This window comes from Vipera berus (assembly GCF_964194415.1).
Source record: "Vipera berus genome assembly, chromosome: 8".
Lineage (NCBI taxonomy): Eukaryota > Metazoa > Chordata > Lepidosauria > Squamata > Viperidae > Vipera > Vipera berus.
The window spans coordinates 26,236,494-26,257,580 of record NC_138211.1 but is presented as its reverse complement, the minus strand read 5'-3'; the positions used below and the strand labels follow the sequence as shown (position 1 = coordinate 26,257,580).

Sequence of the window (21,087 nt, the reverse complement as noted above, 5' to 3'; positions counted from 1 at the left end):
TTATGGGATTGCTAGTCATATTACACACGGTGCACCCTGATCAGAAAAAAGAGTCAGTTGATCACAGTCTGCACATGAGAAGCAATTTTTTAATAAAAAAAACGATGCTAGAGCTTAATCAACAGATGCACTGAATCCTTATCAAAGATTTCTAAGAAAGAGGTAATAGTGGGACCACATATTAAAGATCCACTGAATTTAACATTATCTATTACTCTTGCCAAGGAAAAACTCATGGTGTTTCCAGATCACAGATATCTCATTAGTTCTCAGCATCTAATAATTAGAGGCATTTTGTAGCTGCAGAGAGTTCAAGAGAACAGCAACTAATTGTTATTGTTAGGCCTTACAATAAACTTTTGGGTTAGCTTGAAGGTAAGCAGACGTCTTGGGATATGGCAGGGTTTCTCTAGTGCAGCGTTTTCCAACCTTAGGAACTTGAAGATGCGTGGACTTCAACTCCCAGAATTCCCCAGCCAGCTATGCTGGCTGGGGAATTCTGGGAATGAAGTCCACGCATCTTCAAGTTCCTAAGGTTGGAAAACGCTGCTCTAGTGGCCTCCAGGATTGCTCAGGTCTGTAACGAGGCTATTTCAGACCTGAACGGTCCCAGAGATCGCTCTTCTGTTAAAGATATTAAGAATGCTGAATGTCAGCTGATGCCTTCTCTGCAGTAGCACTGCACTCCAGAATGCTTTTCATTTGAAATTTGGGAGATGCCTGCTGTAACTTATTTTAGACATGGCTGAAAACTCACCTCTTCATCCCAGCCTGTGCTAAATGTTCAAAGACTACCGGGGTGGGGGGGATGTGTGTCTTTATGCCTTGCCTTTCCCAATCACCTTTTTAATGAATACATTTTAATTTGGCCTAATTTGTTGTGTATTTAAATTTGTTGTTTAAAATATTTTTATTCTATACTTTATTCCTATTTTTATTATAAACCACTTAGGAATGTTTTGACATTACAGGCAAAACATCAATAATTGAATAAATATGTTTTTAAGAAGTTCCCAATGGCAGCTATTTACAAAGTGAAATTCTAGTGTATGTGAACAAACATGTTGCATATAATTTGCAAGTGAAAACCACTCATGTTCCCACACTGTTTTTTCCCCTCTAGCTAAAAAGATGGACTTAGTACTTTTCCTTTGATAGCTTCCCCGAACCTAGAAAGCATTAACTTTTTTCTATGTCTTGCTTAACTTAAGCTGTATTTTTAAGTGATGAAAATAGAATATTCTGTGTAGTTTTAAATTACAGATACATACTCAAAAGGTTTGGGGTGACATTTACCTTTTCTTCTATCCTTTTTTCTAGTTTACCAATATTTAGCATAAGGCTTACCAAGTCAGTCTTCTAGGAAAGACTTTAAACAGGTTAGATCAGACATGTCAAACTCGCGACATCACGTGACATCACACGACATATCGGGACTGTTTTGCCACTGCTGGCAATGGGGTGGGGCGGCTTCTGCGTGACGCGACCGGCCTGCAGGCTGACAGTTTGACACACCTCGGTTAGATTCTTTCTCAAAGCTTACCTCTGCAACGACTTTGTTATATAATTACAATGAAATTACAAATTACAACCTCTTCTACATTTGAAAACCACACACACACACACACACAGAGCTTCTATACTGATAATAATCAATATACAGATTACTTACAGGAAACATTTTAAAAAGCTGCAAGCGATATGCAGTCCATCCTTTTTTGGACTTGTAAATGGGTAATGGGAATTTGACATTTCGGGCATACTGAGAAAACAACAGCACTAAGAAAATAGTCCTGAAAAGATGAAGAAGAGTTACTATTAGTCCATCACCATTTCCACAGATATAACAGATAAAAATCAGTGAAACAAATGTGAAATAAATTCTTCTCCACCTCGATAGGACTGCAAAGGACATAATTTTTCCCACTGTGTTTACTTTGCAGAGTAATTTATTAAAGGTTTGAGGCAAAGGATAGCAGGGCTGGGTCCCTCTTTCATCTGCTATGTTTATAATGTGTTTTAATTTGTTTCAAGTTTTTGTTACTTGTTTTGACTCTTGAAAAGGTTCAGTAAATCAAGTAAACTAAATATATTGGTGGCTCAGTATGACCTCTGTAGTCAATACAGAGAAAGTATTTTATCTACTATTCACCATCATTTACTGTGATGCATTTTAATTATAATGTTTAATCAATCACAAATTTTGATTCACCCAAATGCTTTTGCACCATTAACAGCCTTTCCCAAATCTAGGTTGATTCTGTAATTTCTTTCTTGAAAAGACTTCATAATGTGCATTTAGCTAAAGGGATCATTCAAGTAAAGAGTTATATCAGAGACGCACACAGTTCCGTAACAGTAACCCTGATGGCAGATAAGGCTCCCTCAAACCTACTTGCCTCAAGCAAATAAGGCTTGCCCCTAGGAACGGTTGATACTCCATCTCGGGAGATTTCCAGAAGAGAAAGGACAACCATTTGTCTGACATGGCAGGGGATTGGATGAAAAGAACTCCAAGGCCTCTTTCAACTCTTGTTGTTCTGTGTTCTACATCTCTGCTGAAAAAAGGGACTGTAGCCACACAAACCATCACCAGGTGAGGTTCTGCTATGACATATTCCTACGCGTGACTGGTAGCACAATTACCAGGAGGAGCTACACAAGGTGTACATTGTTGGAGCAGCGCCAACCCTACTGCGCACCAAGTGACATTTGGAATGCACGGTGCCTTTGAATCCCATAAAGAGGAGAGCACACATATTATTAAATGTAATTGACCCTTATGTAAGAGTTATCCTAAGGTAACTTTAGCAGCCAAGATCCGGGTTCTCCTCTCTGGTTTTTAAATGCTGCATTTTGCTGGGACCTCTGCGGGCCCACTACCTGGACGCCCTTAATTTCTTTTACCATCTTTCAACTTGCACCATTACCTCTTCTGTTATTGCCATGTAATTTCCCCCCCCCCAAAAGCAATTTAAAAATAAGAGTATTGGCATCATACCAAAAATGACCTATTTACAAGGTACACTGTTTTTGGAGAGTGGCCTAAGGGGGCAAAAAGCCACCTTCCATACTGATACTGACATTATCCTGCTCGGGTTATCAACTGACACCGGTAACAGTACGGACAGCCGGATGACCAGGCATACTTACAGCATGGCTATGCCCCAGTGTTTGCCTGCTCTCTCCCCAGCAGCCTGGAACCCAGAGAGCCCAATCAGAGCTACGGTGGGGGTAATAGTCAGAGGGCCAATGTATCTCAAGAGTGCTCCGGGAAGGCCCAGGAACCCAATCACCACTTCTATCAAAGAAGACATGATAATAGCACCTTGGATCTGAACAGAGAGAAAAAAGAAAGAAGCCTTCATTAGTTTCCTCCCCTTCTTTTCAGGTGTTTTTTTACAGAGAAGGTTTTATATTTCTGCAGAGATTTTGGAATGGATCATGAACTGCAAGTCCAAAAAAAAAAAAAAATCAAGTGACTAGGCAGAACTGGGCAATGGCATGTGTTATGCAAGAGAGTGCTTAAGCAGCAAGTTTTCCAGACTAAAGAACATCTGGAAGTTCAGAGGTGCGTGCTACGTTATCACCAGAAGATGATTCGACCGAAGGATTACTAACCTCATCCACTCCTTACTGCTTAAGCACAAAGCTTAGGTTGTTAACACACAACGGGGGTCATTAGACCAATCTGGCAGTTGTGTTAAAAGCACATCACACGGTCATACAGGAAGACCTGGGTTCCAAGCTAACCTTTCAAGTTCTCAGATCGAACCGGCAAGGGCTGGAGATGCCACGAAGGTGATGCTCTTAGCTCCTAGGGGCAGAGTGTATGATGCATTTGGTCACACGTGCTCTTTAGAAGCTGGCATAGAGCAGCGCAGCGGTCTCAGGAGACTGCCAGCCCCCCTTGGCTGCAGGCCTCTTGGCAGGATGGAGCTATGGTTTGAAGATGGGGAAGAGAGAGGGGATGTTTTAAATTGAGGAACAACTGGCAGCCCAAAACAATGGGATGGGTGAAAAGTTCCATGTCATAGGTGTGCACCGGATCTATATTTTATTATGATTAATTGTTCTAGATTCATAAGGACCAAGAACACCTAAAATACTGGGAGTAAGGTGGGAAAGAGAAATAGAGCAGCAAGACCAATAAATAATGTAGAAAGCAAGGCAGTGCTTCTAACTCGGCGTGGCTTTCTGGATCAAAAATACAGTTAAGGCCGTGTGGATTATTCTCCCTATAAGCCTTTGACTGCACTACTACATATAGAGTAACCCAGCAGCCTCTTAACAGTTATTTCGTTATTGCACATATTATCGATGAGAAGCACTTTCATGCCATGAAACAGAGAATAATCACTACTTAGCACGACAGCATATCCTCAGCAATCATGGACTGGATTTCATGCAGTTGGGAACTTTGCAATCACACAGAAAAGGACAGGCAAGGTTAAACTCCGTACATGAAGAGATTTTAGGAAATCAGAGAGAGTCAGCCATCCGGAGAAGTGCCCAACGGAGGACACAGTGCTGAATACATTATGCAAGTTACCTCTCGTATTCTGGGGTACCAGATATGTTCTGTGTGCAGCAGCTCCGATGTTTCATTTGTAGCCATTACAGCTTGGAAGGTTAAAAAGAAATACCTCTCGTTATGGCAAAATAAACAGCTTTAATACATACACAAAGTTAGCTTCTTCTCCTATTTGAACCCCTACTGCCGCTGATCATATATATATACCTAGTACATTTTATAAAGAGAAAAATCCATTCTGCTAGTCAATTTAACTGCTTCCCCACAGCCACCAAAGGTCAAATAAAAAAAAAACCCATGGAACTGAAAGTATGCCTTTGTGAGATGGTGGTAACTGAAGCTGTAGCACGTTCTGATAAAATGTACTTTTTATAATAGTGTTAGGAACACATTTATTGTCCTGCTTATTCTCAGGTAGAGCAAAAGACCCTTATCTCTAGTTTTTTAAAGTAGTAACTGATACATGCAGATAACTAGCTTGTTGCTGCTCCCACATTACAATCACAAATAGTAAATCCGAACTAACTGGTAGCAAACCACATTGTGCTTGTATAATATTTTATGAACTGTCTTATGTATGTAAGATTGTGAATTGCCCTTATCTTTTGTGAACTGTAGAATATCACTTCCTGGCCTGGTTTGATCTTTTTAATCCCCTCTCTCCTGAGTTTTGACTGAAAGATTAGTTGACCAAATTCTAATGAACGCAGGGAAATATATTTTGCGAGGGGCAGCGGAGAGGACAAAGGAGGCGCAAATTCAAAATGATGACCCCCCCCCAACAAGGAAGGTATTTCCTGCTTACCCAGGCTCTCACAGAATCCAATAAATGAGTTTGAGAAATCTATTCAGCCAGAGGAGACCTCTGCATCCCATGAGGTTAAGAAGAAAGATCCAGGATGAATTGTGGGCCTTTGCTTAGCCAGCTCTAAGTGCCTGACTCCCTCCCTAACCTAATTTTCCTTCCACCGGTTGAGTTTGTCTATTTGGCTACCTTCTTCTCAATGGATAGGTTCCTTCTAATCCATCACTATAGGCTTTCTCGTGGTAAGTAAAAATGGTCCCAGAAGGCAGCATTTATAGCATTCATACATTGTGCTGCTACAACCGGTTGTTATCCCAGAATGGGCAACCCCCAGTGAGCACAAAGAGGCAGAGATTCACTTGGATGATCCGGAGGATGATTTCACAGCACAGATGTGATTCGGGTGTGTTATGTCACAAAAATGTCGCTTCTTAATTTGGCTGGCTAGACTGTAATAACAGCTCTTGTCTGACGCCTCCTGCTTAGAGGACAGAACAAGAGATCTCTATAAACAAAGTGTTCTCTGCTTACCCAATTAACTTCCACAAAGTTTCTAGCTTTTTCTGAAGGCAAAGAGCAATGTCACCATCCTATAATCACATTTATTTGATCTTGTACCATACCCTGAATTTCTACATAGTGGGGAGAAAATCTACGTCTGAATCTAGAAAGCTTTACTGATGCAATTATAAGAAATACACATTTTAGGCATTTGGGCTATTCATCATACTAAGCACTATTTATTAAAGAAGTTGCAACCGGTCAGATTTATTATTTAACTATCATGTAGTAATAGTTGGGGTTGCAAATACACCAAATGCCAAAACTAAATGGACTACATTATGGCTTAACACAATATGTGAACATGATCTGAATTTTTGACCTTAACTCTGAAAGTCTCTTTTTCTAGAAATTTGGAAACTTGTGCATGTTCACAGCTACTCATTTGGAAAAGAGTCTGGAACACTGCCAAAATACTAGGGCCTATCTCAAGTAAAATATGATGATGCCTATACATGCTGTTGCCTATTGGCAGCCTAACAAGATAATTATGGAAATTAGTAATACATTCCCTCTTATTTAATATTTGAAACCTGATATTTCAAAAGCTGATATTCTAGATGCAAATTTCTCTGGGAAATGTCTAGTTTGGAAAAAAAATCAAATTCCTGTTCAGTTGCCTTTACTGACTGTGTTTTGTCTTTGGAAAATAAAACCCAGAATTTAATATAAGTTTAATGGCTAACACATATATTTAAAGGGATTTTTTTTGGCTCATAATGGGGGGAAAAAGGAGCCTGATGTTAAATATTACAGGAGAGCCATGTTAGTAAAAAAAAAAAGGTCAGGAATCTGATAGCATCTTTTCCAACTACAGTAAGCCTAACTTATACACGGCTGCTGCAAACTGATGTGCCCAGCTGATATATTTGTCACCAAAAAGGTGGAGAAGGGATACTGCATTTAATCTTAATAAGGATGAAATGGTGAAGGGAGTGGAAGTTGTAGAAATTTTGGAGGAGTGTGATTATGTCACACTAGAATCTGCTACGGGTAACTGAACGAAGTCAGACTAGTGTTTCAGATTTTAAGAGAGCCAAATTCAACAAATTAAGAGAGAGATTAGAAAGGATTCTACAGATGGAAATCCTAGAGGGCAAAACAGTTCAGGATGCTTGGAAAATTCTGAAAAACGAAATACTAAAGGCCCAATCAAACACAGTACTACAGAGGACAAAAACAAAAGATACCGCACGAGACCAGCATGGTTGCACAAAGAGATCTCTAACAAACGGAGGGAAAGGAAAGGAGTAAAAAAATGGAAACATGGGACACAAAGCTAAAACAGAATACCAGCAAATAGTCTCCGTCTGCAAAAATGGGTCAGGAAAGCTAAGGCTCAGAAGGAACTAAAAGTCGCAAAAGATGCCAAAAATAACCATTTTCTTTCATTATGTAAGGAACAAGAAGAGAGTTGAGGAAATGAACTGTCTCTAACGGGAGAAGGTGGCAAGAAGGAGACGGGCAGAAAGGAGAAAGTGGAACTGCTCAATTCCGTCTTTGCATCTGCCTTCATGCAAAAGGGAAAAAAAAGAGTCCAAGTTATCAAAAGTAGCATCGTAGGAGACAGAACAGGGATGCAGGTCAAAATAGGTAAGAAATTGGTAAAAGAACCCTACCCACTCTGGACAAGTTCAAACTGTCAGGACCAGAAGGTACTAAAGGAGCCGGCAGATGTGATCTCAGAACCACTGAACTCCTGGGGTGGTGGGGGAGGGAGGAAGACTGTCAGAGGACGAGAAAGAAACTCGGGCTAGAGACCTCCAAGCGGCCTTACGGCTCTATGATTATATGATGCAAACTGACAACAATCGCAGAGTTTTCAGAAACCAGTTACTTGGAGAATAAAAGGCAAACATTAACGGCATCCCCACCGCACATTTTTTTTCCACACAATCTTCTTTGATATTTTTTGGAACCAGAAAATTGATTTGATACCAAATTACTGTACTTCAAAGCAAAGCACCTACGGCATGACGCTTTGAGTCACTGGGATTGATCCATCTGACGACTAATTAACAGATTACTTTTTCTTCATGCAAGCCAATTACTTTTTGGAATACCTCATTGCTATTTTATAATAAGTGCTTGTCATCCTCTGAAGGGCTTTTACTTATATATTCTGCACTTAGCTTGGGGAAACAGTCCAGCTAAATTGCCCTTATATCAACAAAATCATCTGCCAAATTCCAATTACCTAAATGTGTGCAAGGCTTATCTGGCAATAATTAATAGAAAACTAAATTTGAAAAATTCTATATAAACAAGTTTGAAAGCAAAATTCTGGGAACTAATTCTGTTTTATGACTGCATTTGCATGTAATGAAGCCCCTGTTTAATGCAGCATTTTCCATGCTGGATTGTGGGCACTAATCCAGCACAGACAGGGGGATATTGATTCAGTTGAGCAGGGTCTTCACTCAGGACCTTTCATTCAGGCAGGTCTGTCAACAGTTAGACTGAAACTTGCCTATCATATTTAAACTAGGCAAGCTAGTTCTAATTATGATTAAAAGCAAACCATCTTAAATAACTGTTTATAAAACTTGCTTCACTAATTATTGTTCATTATACTTGACGCAATTTATTTACAGCTCACTCAGTGGGTGAAGCAATAATGCAAAATTATTTACCTTTTCTTCTCCTAGTTTATAAAGGCTGGAGTGTATATATCCTATTTTATGGAATGCAATTTAGATTTCCCAAACCCCTGGCAACATTCCATTCCTGCTGTTCCTATTTATTGCCTCTGAACTTGAAGGTGTTGCAAAACCATCCAGCAGCCTCAATAAGTAAATTGGCCAAAGAGGTTCTTTCCCCCCCCCCTCAACTTTCAGAAACTCTTCCCAAGAACAATTTCAATGAAATTCTTGTGAAAGAATGTGTGTTGCTTGCCTTTGAGAAACCAGGAGAATTGCCCTGAAATTTTTGCATCAAAAAGCCATTTTTGTTCTGTCTTTCCTTCAGGGATCTTCTGGACCAGCTACAGAATTGGTAAACAATTCTGGAGGTTCTGTAAAGGCAAGACGCCCTCAAGACTGTTATAAATCAGAGTCAGCCTAAAAAAAGTAGTCTTCCTCCGTTTCAGCTCTTGCCCTGAGTGACCAAAGGCCCCGAGGGAAAGGATGGTTGCTCACCTGTGTTATTACACTTCCATTTGTCCAGCGAGAGGATGGCTCTAGCGGGAGCCAAGAATGCAAAAGCACTGGCCTGAAACAAGGGTAACCTGAAAGAGGCAAAAACCCACATTTAAAACATTGCCACAGCATGCAAGAAGAGACACCTGTTCAATGTTATTTTTACTAGTTATTTAAATGTAAATCTTTCCAAATCTAATTTATCTAAATTTATTATAGTGCCAATAAATAGGAATACCAAGCAATATAAACAATTAAAAATTAAAGAGTTGCTCTATGGTTGACCAAATCGCAAAAACCAACAAAGAGAACAAGGAAAAGAGTTGACGTCAGGCTCTGTGTGGACTAATTTGATGGTTTTTGAAAAGTCATAAAGGCCTTTAGGACAACAATCTCATCAATGAAACAGAGACCTCCCTCTTTATCTAAACCAGGGAACTCCAAACTAGGCAGCGTTAAGACTTGTTGACTTCAACAATTAACCAGTGGAACATCCTGCCTCCAGAAGTGGTGAATGCTCCAACACTGGAAGTTTTTAAGAAGAGACTGGACAGCCATTGGCCTGAAATGGTATAGGGTTTCCTGCCTGAGCAGGGGGTTGGACTAGATGACCTCCAAGGTCCCTTCCAACTTCTTCTTCTTCTTCTTCTTCTTCTTCTTCTTCTTATTATTATTATTATTATTATTATTATTATTATTATTATTATCATCATCATCATCATCATCATCATCATCATCATCATCATCATCTCCCAGAATTCCCCAGCTAGCATTGGGAGTCGAACAGTTCTGGGAGTTGTAGCCCACAAGTATTAACGCTGCCATGTTTGGATACCCTTGATTTAAATGATAACAGTGCACGGGACAGACAGTAATAGTAATTTACTGTAAATTACTCCAAGGGCAGAAGCTATTTCTTAGTTTTAATCTAGAGAATCCTAAATACCTTAGTCCTGGACAGTTTTGGGATTACCTTTTTTCCTGCATTCTTCCAGATGATAAGGCTGTCTGGCTAACTCTGGTAAGGCAGAGAGCATAAGCAGAAAGCAATGCTGGCCATAAATTTCCCTTAACTTGTCTGGCTTTTCTTATATTCAGAGTCTTAAAATGACAAGACTCCATCTTAGATGGATCCCTCCTTCCACAAAGATCCACAGAAACTGCCCCAGCAGTGCACAACACAGAATCCTTTACTCCACTCTCTTCCTTTCTTCATGACTCAATCTGTTCCAGTATGGCAGATTAGAATCAAGGTTGATTGGCCAATAAAACATACAAGCAGCAGAAATCAAAGAGCGCAATTTCTTTCCTGTGTCCTTTCCTCCCTTTTGGGGAAAAAAACTGGCAGCTCCTATAAGGTCACAGCTCAAGATCTGTGGCACACTGGAATGCCAAGGATACATCGCCATGTCGGGCAGCATAATTTTGTCTAGCATCAATACTACAGCCAAATTTTGTCTGGCTACAGTGAAAATGAGGCTACAACAGACACACATTTTTCAGTTTTGTAGCCTGAATGTATTTTGTTCACTTTACCATTTGTTTATTTGATTATTTTGGATACAGCTGATCTTCCTTCATAATTACAACTGTTTTTGGGAGGGGCAAAATCATCTCACTGAACAAACAAGGTGGGTGAGAGACATACATTTTTTACTTTCATATTAAAACGCTTTGCAAAGGCTCATAATAGTAAAAAGGTTTTAAAAGAAGGAGTGCATCCGGAGTGATCAAACAACTAAATATCCACTGCGTAATCACAGGATCATTACAAGCACCTCTACGAAGAAAGCAAGCCAAGTGTAAAGCTGTACTTTTTGCAAGCTTCTTGCAAGATCACTCCCTAAATGATTGATTTCAGCCTGCTTCAGGCTTCACAACTTTAGGATGTGTGGATCCAAACCCCCAAATTCTTCAGACAGCATGCCGTCAATATTTTTAAAATATTTGCAAAATCAGACTGCTCTTTCTTAAAGGATCATTTCCAAAATGATTCCAGAATGATATGCTTGATCCTTTATCAAACCAAACCGAATTTGCTTAACAAAAACAATTCAAAAAGAAACCATCTAATTTCTGTTTCTACGACAGGTGTCCTTGTGTACATTTCTGGTAATAAGGAGTAGAGAGGTAGATGCTCACCAGAACCTGCTTGCTCTTTTTAGGAACAGCATGATGAACTAGGGCAGGGGTAGGCAACCTTGGCTCTTTTATGATGCGTGGACTTCAACTCCCAGAATTCCTGAGCCAGCATAGCTGGCTCAGGAATTCTGGGAGTTGTAGTCCACACATCATAAAAGAGCCAAGGTTGCCTACACCTGAACTAGCTTTGGTGACCCCTGGCACACCTTTCTCTTCGTATGAGGAGACTGCTAATTATCAGTAGCAATACTTTACTGATAATGATTTTAAAAGAAAAAAAGGATGCCTTCTTTTCTGGCTTCCATTTTCATGAAGACTTTATATTTAGCACGTAGACTTATGTACCGCTTCAGTGCTTCAGAGTCAGCATGTTGCTCCCCTAACAATCTGGGTCCTCATTGGGTCAATTCTTAACGATCTTTATTGGCTTTCTGGTTTTTGTATCATCACCTTGGTTGATAAAAAAAGGACCAACTCAGAAACCTTATGGGCAAGCAAAAATACGCACTTCGTTTCTTTCACATGATCCTGTTTTTCAGATTGCCTGTTCAAATTCAGGGAACTTAGAAAGATATTGAACAAATCCTGGAGGTTTTCTTTGGGCTGGTATCCTTCAATAATCTTCGCTATTTTGTTTAAACTGGCCTGCCTTTTTTATCCTACTGAGTTACCATTCCCCACCCGATATTCTCTTGCGTAGGTAAATATACTCATTTTTTTTTTGAAAGAAAGGCTTCAAAATAAAATCATACTTGGAGGGGCTAGACCTAAAGTAAAATATGATTGTGTTCATTCTTTTGTTATTTTTCCATGTTATTTTTTAATATCCTGTCTAGAATAAACATAATATAGATGTAGGTACTTAACATACTTTGGCTCCTGTACAAAGGTGAAAAGTGTATATTGTTTTTTTCTACAATAACAGAATATTATAACTGGATGGAAAATTCTATGCTCTTAATACTAACTTATTTTGCTTTGATCATTAATTTCCTAATACCAAGTATATAATAGAGAAATGAGAAAAGTTGAATATATGTTTTAAAAAGAAACAAAACCATAAGTCTCCCACAAAAAGAACATTACATGCTATGGGTACCCCTGCCGGTTCCCAACTTTGAGCAGAAATCAACTCCAGCAACCATACAAAGAAATGTTGGTTAGGTAGGAAAAAGTGCGTAAATTGAAGCTATTCTTTGGGGGTTGCATATGGGCTGCAAAAATGCTGGCAGAGGGAAACGGTCTTGGCTGGCACGGCATATTTTTCATACAGAATAAGAGCTGGAAGGGACCTTGGAGGTCTTCTAGTCCAACCCCCTGCTCAAGCAGGGAACCCTATACCATTCCAGATAACTGGCTGTCCAGACTCCTCCTGAAAGCCTCCAGTAATGGAGTACCTACAACTTCCGAAGGCAACCTGTTCCACTGGTTAATTGTTCTCACTGTCATGAAATATCTCCTTAATTCTAGAGGTTGCTTCTCTCCTTGATTAATTTTCATTCATTGTTTCTTGTCTTGCTTTCTGGTGCTTGGAAAAATAGGCTGACCCCCTCTTCTTTGTGGCAGGCCCTCAAATATTGGAACACCGCTATCATGTCGCCTCAGTCCTTCTTTTCACTAGACACACCAAACTCATGCAAACCATTCTTCATATGTTTTAGCCTCCAGCCCCCTAATCATTCTTCTTTCTCTTCTCTGCACTCTTTCCAGAGTCTCAACATTTCTTTTTATATTGTGATGACCAAAACTGGATGCAATATTCCAAGTGTGGCCTTACTAAGATTTTATAAAGCGGCACTAATACTTCACGTGATTTTGATGCTGTCCCTCTGTTGCGCTGGCTTTCAGAAGATGAAATGTTTAATCCTGACAAGGTCAGCCCCACCATTATCCAAAATGAGACGTAAATTATATCAAATGAGTTTAACTAGTACATGACTGCTCCTTCTAGCCACTGCAGGATGCAGCTTCAATACAGAACTAGTCCTTGACCCTACAATCATAACTGAGCCAGTAAAACTTTTTTTGAAGCTATTGTTAAGTACACCCACTCTTCACTATGAGGCGGTTTTTGCCAGAAGTAAGTGCCTGTTCAGTAATGAACGAATCGATGGTCTTATCTGTGCTGAAAGAATGCTTGGCCTGATCATTCCATGGAAATGAAAAGTGCTTGGAGCTTAAAAATGTCTCTAGTCCTTTTAATCTCTGCTGGGAGGATTTCAAGCTCCAGGAATAAGACAAGTTTTCTGGCTGAGAATTTGGGAAGCAGCTGCTAATTAATTCAGGCACTAATTCAACTCGGTATAATTTAAGTAATGTTTTTCATTTTATTATCAGACTCAAATATGACTGTTTTTAATTTTGCATGTTATCTGCCTGTCTCCTGAACTGTTTAATTATTACTGAATTATTATGCTTTGAATGAATGCTAGTTGGCAAGTTGAAATTTTGAAATATAAATTGGGTAATTTTTCCTTTAAATTTCTTTACATAAGCTAAATACTTCCATCACTATTCTGAGGGAGCTTTCTGAACACCCATTCTTCATAGCTAGTCACAAGCTGCCAGACAACATAGACCTCAACTCCTATCATCTTTGCCAGCACGTTATTATCTATTTTTTATTTTTACATCCATCCTTTCTGTAGCAATTAAAGGACGTTTACACAGACCTCTCCCTTATTTCAAACCTCACAACCACCCTAGGAATGGAGCCTAATCCAAAGCCACCCTCTGAGTCTCACAGTTGAAAGATGACCTGAAGCTGGTTCTCCCCAGGCAAAATATTATGGCTTTAATCAAGACATAATGCTGTTCATCAGCATTACTGCCCGGAGTTCATGGGAAAAGTTATGTGCAGTTAAAGCATCACCAAAGAGTAACTCACCTGCACCCAAAAGTTGTTTGCAACAAAGTTGTGATTCCAACACAGAAAAATATGGTCCCGATCAACTGGCTGGTGGCCCACTGATCAAATCCAACACACATGGCTTCTGCTAGCAAGAAGGGCACTGCTATAGTGCCACTGAAACAGGTCAGGTAGTGCTGCAAAGAACAAAGGGTTATTTTTTAATTGATTGTTTGTGTGTGTTTGTGTGTGTGTGTGTCTATGTGTGTCTATGTGTGTCTGTGTGCACCTGTGTAAATTGCTTTCCCTATGTTTTCAATACCATTACGATTAAACCAAGACAATTAATAATTTTGTATGGATAGTTTTATCCGTTAGAAAATGACCATTATCTTAATAAAGAAACATACTTTGAAAGTCTCAGTTAAGGATTAGAAAATGGCAGTCCAAAATAAAAACTACGGTAGTGATATGCCATCACGTTTCCTAATACTAACTAAATTCTATTGGGGAGAGTCCAGCAGATGTAAGGGAGGAGACCACAACTCAGTTACAGATTCAGACTCTTGCGCTGAAGAATCAAAATCTCATACCTATTAAAATGATCTCAGACAGCAGAGTTTGTACAAACTTTTTCGTAGTCAAAAGTAATCAATTTAGATTGGATGGATCAAAAGTGTTGCCTTTGCATGAAGCAGTTTCCAATCTGCATATTGATACTGCATGAAACATGAAAAGCCCCAATTTTATTCTCTTGAATTCTTCTCAGCAGAAGAACCTATTCTCACATTCAGCAATTTTCTTAGTGTAGCAAAGCAAAATCTTTAATCAAAGGCAATCTCTAGTTTGTACTGGTAAGTGCTGAACAACCATCTCTGCTGGCTCCATTGCCACTACCAAGCCAGGCCACTAACCGCTGGACAGCTGATTGGTGCACTAAGCATCTTGACTCACTCTGCACTCAATCGGCTTACGAAATTACAGAAAATGTAACATCCAGCAATGCAGGCTGGTATCAGCCAGCTCCAGCATATCCCTGCATAACCTCTCACTAACTTCCAGAGTATATAAGATCAATAGGAAGCTGAGCTGTACAAGCCCACTAAAATGGAAAGATTTGTTAGAGGGCTATTTATTTAACATGCTCACATATGACCCCTTCATTCTATTCAAGAACTGGGCAGGAGACTATTCTCATGGAATGTACCCATGCTTAAAGCCTCCCTTCCATCCTGTTGCTCTTCAGGGCATCCAGACACATCCCTTTCCTGCTAGAAGAGAAGCATTCTGGCTGCAAAACTCTGAAGACTGCACAACTGGGTACTCTAGTGAAGTTCCCAAGTACAAAAAATGCAGGAGGTGCGGTTTACGTTCCTAAATCATTTCAGAATTCGGGCTCTCTTGGAAATGTTTTTTGAAATAACCTGGTGTGCCTTCCTATTATTTGTTCAAGAAGAAAATACTATGGCCAGAAACACCTTCACCTTGTTCTGATAGACCCCACACATTTCTGTTCAGAACAACAGAGAAGGAAACCAGGAAGAAATCATCTGTAGTTCCTTGCTGCCTGAATTACCCTGCCAAACACGGGTCCTGTGAAAGTGTCATTCCCGTGAGGTCCCTGCTAAGTAATTCTAAAAATAATACTTTAAAATTAAATTCTGACTTAACTGCTCACTAGCATTTCAATGAACAATACATTGGAACAAATTGTACCTGTAACCCCAAGAATATGCAGAGATACCAGGGCGGAACATCCTCAATTGTGTAGATCATGTCTGTTCTTTGTGCGTCTGAGCTTCCACTGCTGTCAAGGGTTTCTGCCAGAGAACTCTGTCAACCATTAAATTAGCCACCATTTAATACAACAGTCTATTAATATGTTACCGGGATACGCCTGAGAAGGTCTGTGGCCTGCTGCAAAGCACTGTCAGTTCACACAGCAAAAAAAACAACACACCCCTTTTATTTTTCTAGTAATCAGCTAAACTACATGGACACCGTCTCTTTAATGTAACCAACCTCTGCCTTTACATATAAGCAAAGCATTATTCCGTTCCTATGATATAATCACCACATATCTTGTGCCAAAAAAGAGATTGTGGTGCCCAACTGTTTACACAAAGAAATGTAGATGGTAGATTAGAGGTTAAGGGATATTTTCTGGAAAAAAAGAAAGATTACACTTGCATAAGAGATCCAGACCCCATGATTTATGACAATACTCTACTGTTTTCTAATGAGCTTTCATTTATTTCAATATATATAGCTTTGGTAGAAATATAACCCTAGGCGCGGAAGGGAACATTTAGTACTAATTCAACTTTGATCTTCATATAGACAGATAATGTGGAATATTACTAAAGTATGCTATCATACAGCCATTTTCTCTTCTCAGGACGAGACACAGTCACTTTCCTTAAGCTCTCTGCATAGGACTGGAATTTCCAATCCCCTGAACATTCTCGGAACCTCCTCCAATCTGTCTGAATCCTTCTTAAGGGCCTCCAAACTGGACACAAATACTTCCCATAATTTACAACCTATAATTCTCTTGATGTAAGAAAATGTGATGTGCCTCATGTCAATCACATCATGGCTGGAAGAGATTCAGAGTTTAGGGAAGACAATGAGGTGTAAAGTTTGATAAACACTTATATGGCAAATCTGGGTTTTAGAGTCCTTGTTGAGGTTCTTAATGGAAAAGTCTGTTTGGGCCTCATAAATGTTCAAAAGAATTAAGACAAAAATTACACAGCAATCAAATATAATAAAACCAAGGATGAAGATTAAATTTGTGTGAGATCTGCTTTACACATACAGTTAACCCTCTCTCAACAACCGCAATTGGAAGCTGTAACTCAGTCGCTACACACTGAGTTAGTTAAGTGCAACTTCACATGTCCACACTGACTTAAGACATCAGTTCCAGCTGCAGTTGTTAAATGAAGCAGTTGTTAAGTGGAAAGTTACAGGTTGGCATGGCCAATACTCACCTAAACCAGGGCTTTTCAAGCAGTAGTACGGGTACCACCTGTGGTACATTGGCACCTAGCAGGTGGTATACGACCATCCTAGAGAAGTGGTAGCGGGGGAGGGGAATGAGCTGAACTGGTGGCAGCACCGCACAAGCCTGAGCGAGAGACTGCTGGAGCTGTAGGGCTGTCAGGGCTCAGTGGAAGTGCCAGGATCAGCGCCAGGCTCCAGCTGGAGCTTGGCGCTGATCCTGGCGCTTCTGAGCCCAGAAGAAGCGCCGATCAGCTGGAATGTTGGAGCATCTCCAGGGTCTTGTGATTTACATTCAGATGCTTGGCAACTGATTCATATTTATGACGGTCCCAGTGTCCCAGGGTCATGTGAAGTGACCAAAACCTGCTGCAACCACCCAGCAGGGGCAGGGGGGAATAAAAACCAGACCCTCCCCCACTCCCAATCCTCAACAGAAATGCTCACAACAATGAAAACCTCGGACAGGAGGAAGAGTGCCGCTGGGCAGGCAGGTGTCTTGCTCGGCTGTGGCTTGGAGGGCACTTTTTTCAGTGCCATTGTAACTTTGAACAGTGACTAAACGAACTGTTGTAAGTTGAGGACTACCTGTACTTCATCACTTTTTTCCTTTCTTTTTTTTTTGGTCATCAAGTTTTTGACACCTTGCTAGGCAACTGGTGGTACTTGGATGTTGCCATATGCTAAAAGTGGCACAATGGGTGAAAAAGTTGAAAAGCCCTGCCCTAAACGATCTGACTCGTTTCCTTCACTTCTGTAAAGAAAGACCCAAGGCACTGTTTTTCTGCAATTAGTTACTGGGATTTTTCAAGTTCAAGATTTACTAAGGCTTTAGATTGAAAGTAATAGTTTCCAAAAGCTACATGAGGTCAAATGAAATTATGAGGAACAATGTTGAGAGTAAATAAGCAGTGGATATGAAAGGTCAGCAAGGAAGACACACAATTCTTTGTCCAAAAGTGGAGAGTAGTTCACTCTTTAATAATGAAGTTATTAATCTCTAATGCAAGCAATTGATTACTTATCTGAAGATAAGTAATTGATTACTTATCGTCTGAAGAGGAAAAGAAGATGGATAGAGAAAAAAGAGCAAAGAAAAAAAATCTGAAGCTCACAAAATGAAAAAGTGTAAGCTTTGTTTTGTGGCATGTTGAGGTTTAAAGACCAAAATAAATATTCATTGCAAATCTCAAAAGGCCACAGCTTTGCATAGGCTATGGTGCCATTTTCATATAAATGGTTTAAAATTTTGTTATTTAAGGGCTGTGAAAACAGGAACACCACTTAACACCTTTTATTGGCAGTAGCCCTTGGGGAGGGGGAGATTTATTTAATTTAGCAGTTTCAGATTTTGCTGAAACTTTGGTTTATATAACAAAAGTGCTGACTTAATTCATGCTTGATTGCAGAGTATCTTGTTTTCAAACATGACTTCTTAAGCTCTAAACCATAGGTCCAGTATGATTTAAGCCCATGCAGCTTCCTCCTCACATTTCCTCATACGTATATGCTGTGTTCATTATCAAATGGATTAACAGAAAATCAAACAAAGGAGTAATTTTTACTTCACAAGGGAGCATGTTCTGAAGCTATCACTGTAGCTGTAGTCATTTCAGGCATCAGAACCCAATCCCTTCCACAGTAGTGGCATGGTATCAGTGGGTCCACTAGGAAACAGCTGATGCCAATGGATTCCTACAGGAAACAGCTAAACTCGAACTTCAGATCTCTCACCTCCTCTGAAGACCAAGTTTTCAAAAGAGTTAGGAGAATGTGTACAACAGAGTTTATAGAAAACCTACATTGCAAGGTGGAACTTTACCTGGGAGGAACTTGAGCCCAGGAAATAGCTGTATGTTTGGGTCTGACTCAATATGATATCAGGACACAGACACTGCACTTTGAAAATCACAATTTAGGGTTTAATGATTGCATGAACACAGGCAACTGCATTCAAATTACAGTAAAGGAGATTCAGGTTAGATATTTGGAGATATTTCCTCATGGTAAGGACTGTCAAACAGTGGAATAGGCTGCCTCATGAAATGGTATGTTCCTTTTCATCGAAAAAAAATCATCTGCTAAAATGCTTTAGAAGTTCCTCCACCAAGCGGAGAGCTGGATTAAATGACCTTTCTGCTTGTTTTTATTCTTCCGCATTTTTGCTTTTTTCTTTATTTGCTTTTTTTGCACTTTGTTAGTTTTTGTTCTTTGTAAAAATAAATAAATAAATAAATGGTGGTCAACCTATTCTGCCACATGGCAATGCATGAATTCAGTCACTCCTTTGAGAAGTTCTGTTTAGCACCCTCCCTGCTCTCAAAGCTAAGATGATCAGGACTATGGTTGAAGACAGTGTGATCATGTGTGGAAAGTGACAACTCTTCTACAAGATATTCTACTTGACTGAGGATCAAAAACACAAAGCAGAATTTGAAAAATGAATGGAGGTATTTTGCCCTAATTCAAAAACAAATCCAAAAATCTCATTATTTGAAAATGTAAAAAAAAACAACACTTGACCTTCTAATTTCAGCATTTGGGTGTTTCCTAGAATTATACAACTTGAAAATTATCGTTTACAACTTTGCACATTAGAGGTGTGCAATCCATTTGAAACTGAATTCTGTTAACACAAAACATCTGCCAATCTCATAGGAAGCAATCTGATCTTGAAAGTCAAATAATGATGACTCTTGACATGTTACATGACATTTTAGTCAGGATAATAAGTCAAATTATACAACACAGGTGAACCCTTTGTAACTGTGAAAAGCATTTAAAATCCTGATCATATTTATCCTTTCAAAAATAAGGTATTTGGGGAGGGAGGAGCGCAGGGGAGAGATCTTGAGAATATAATGCTCTTCCCAGAAGAGTTCCATGAAGTGTAACTTTTTAACTTCTGTTTGCTTCCCACACTTTCCTGAAATATTCCAAACTTTGCAACATTCTAAATGGTGCAATATTGGACTTACCCTTTCAGAAGATTTAGGCTAGACCTCACCAGCTGCTTAAATTGGTGTTTCTCAATCTAGGCAGCTTTTATTTGTGTGGACATCAACTCCCAGAATTCCCCAGTCAGCCTTGCTGGCTGGGGAATTCTGGGAGTTGACGTCCACACATCTTTAAGCTGCCAAGAGTGAGAACCACTGGCTTTAAAGGTATGACAAGAGTCATGGCCTTGAAGCTTTTGCAGAAGAGGAGAATCTCTGCCATAAATACCAAAACTGAAGGGAGTGGACGAACAAAACCTTTGAAGATTTTATAGCCCCATCAAGGTGGAGATTACAGAATGTGAAGAATCCACCAAGGGCACTGCTGGCATCCAATCTCCTACAGCAGAAACCACAACAATCTTGTGTTAATGACTACTGGGGCCCAAGGGCAGAAGCAGCCTTTGACTGCATTAGCTTCATCTACTTGATAAAGTTTTCATATGGTAAGACACTATTCCTGGATGTTTTCCCAGGAATGTTTTCCCAGCAAACCAAGATATAACAAACAATAATCAAGGTTGAATGAGTCAGCTTTGTTTTTCATTATTATCAGCCAAAAGGCTCTGATTCACTTTCTTCTGTAGTTTATCAGAGCCTGCAGTCTTATAGATTTTTGGGGGGTGGGGAGTGCCTTCATCTATTTTCATCTATCTCCAAACCTAATTTTACTAAGCCATTTACCCTTAGAATAGTAATTTTGGGCCTCTTTTAATGATTCCATTCAACAGAAATCAGTTTGAACTGGTGAAGAACTCCGTAGGGCATTGTTAAGAGCCAAACTGAACAAAGGTGCCAATGAATTATGATAGTTCATTTTTATCAATATGTTAAGTTTAATCCACTTTTTAAGGTACCTTTTCTGCAATTCCATTTTCTGTAGTATAGATTGCCATGAGTTCTGTGTCTTCTGTATCTTGATCGCCACTTGAAGTTGCTCCCCCACTTATTACAACCTAAGAAAAAATAATTATAATTATTAAATAATAGTAATACTCTAAAATAATTATAGAGTATATGATATAAACTAAAACACAGAACAACATAAAGTACAGAAG

General features: G+C 39.5%; 1 protein-coding gene across 5 annotated transcripts in view; it reads right to left on the bottom strand.

Moving 5' to 3' along the window:
* Positions 1–21,087, bottom strand: part of SLC23A2 (solute carrier family 23 member 2) — an 88,168-nt gene that overhangs the window by 20,833 nt on the left and 46,248 nt on the right. For all 5 annotated transcript variants that reach the window (XM_081333849.1, XM_081333850.1, XM_081333853.1 and 2 more), the window contains exons 3-9: positions 20,887–20,985; positions 15,744–15,860; positions 14,067–14,224; positions 9,038–9,126; positions 4,553–4,623; positions 3,154–3,335; positions 1,673–1,793 (exon numbers count right to left, since the gene is read on the bottom strand). In XM_081333849.1, coding sequence (XP_081189975.1) covers positions 1,673–1,793; positions 3,154–3,335; positions 4,553–4,623; positions 9,038–9,126; positions 14,067–14,224; positions 15,744–15,860; positions 20,887–20,985 — 837 coding nt within the window. The remainder of the gene's footprint in view (positions 1–1,672; positions 1,794–3,153; positions 3,336–4,552; positions 4,624–9,037; positions 9,127–14,066; positions 14,225–15,743; positions 15,861–20,886; positions 20,986–21,087) is intronic.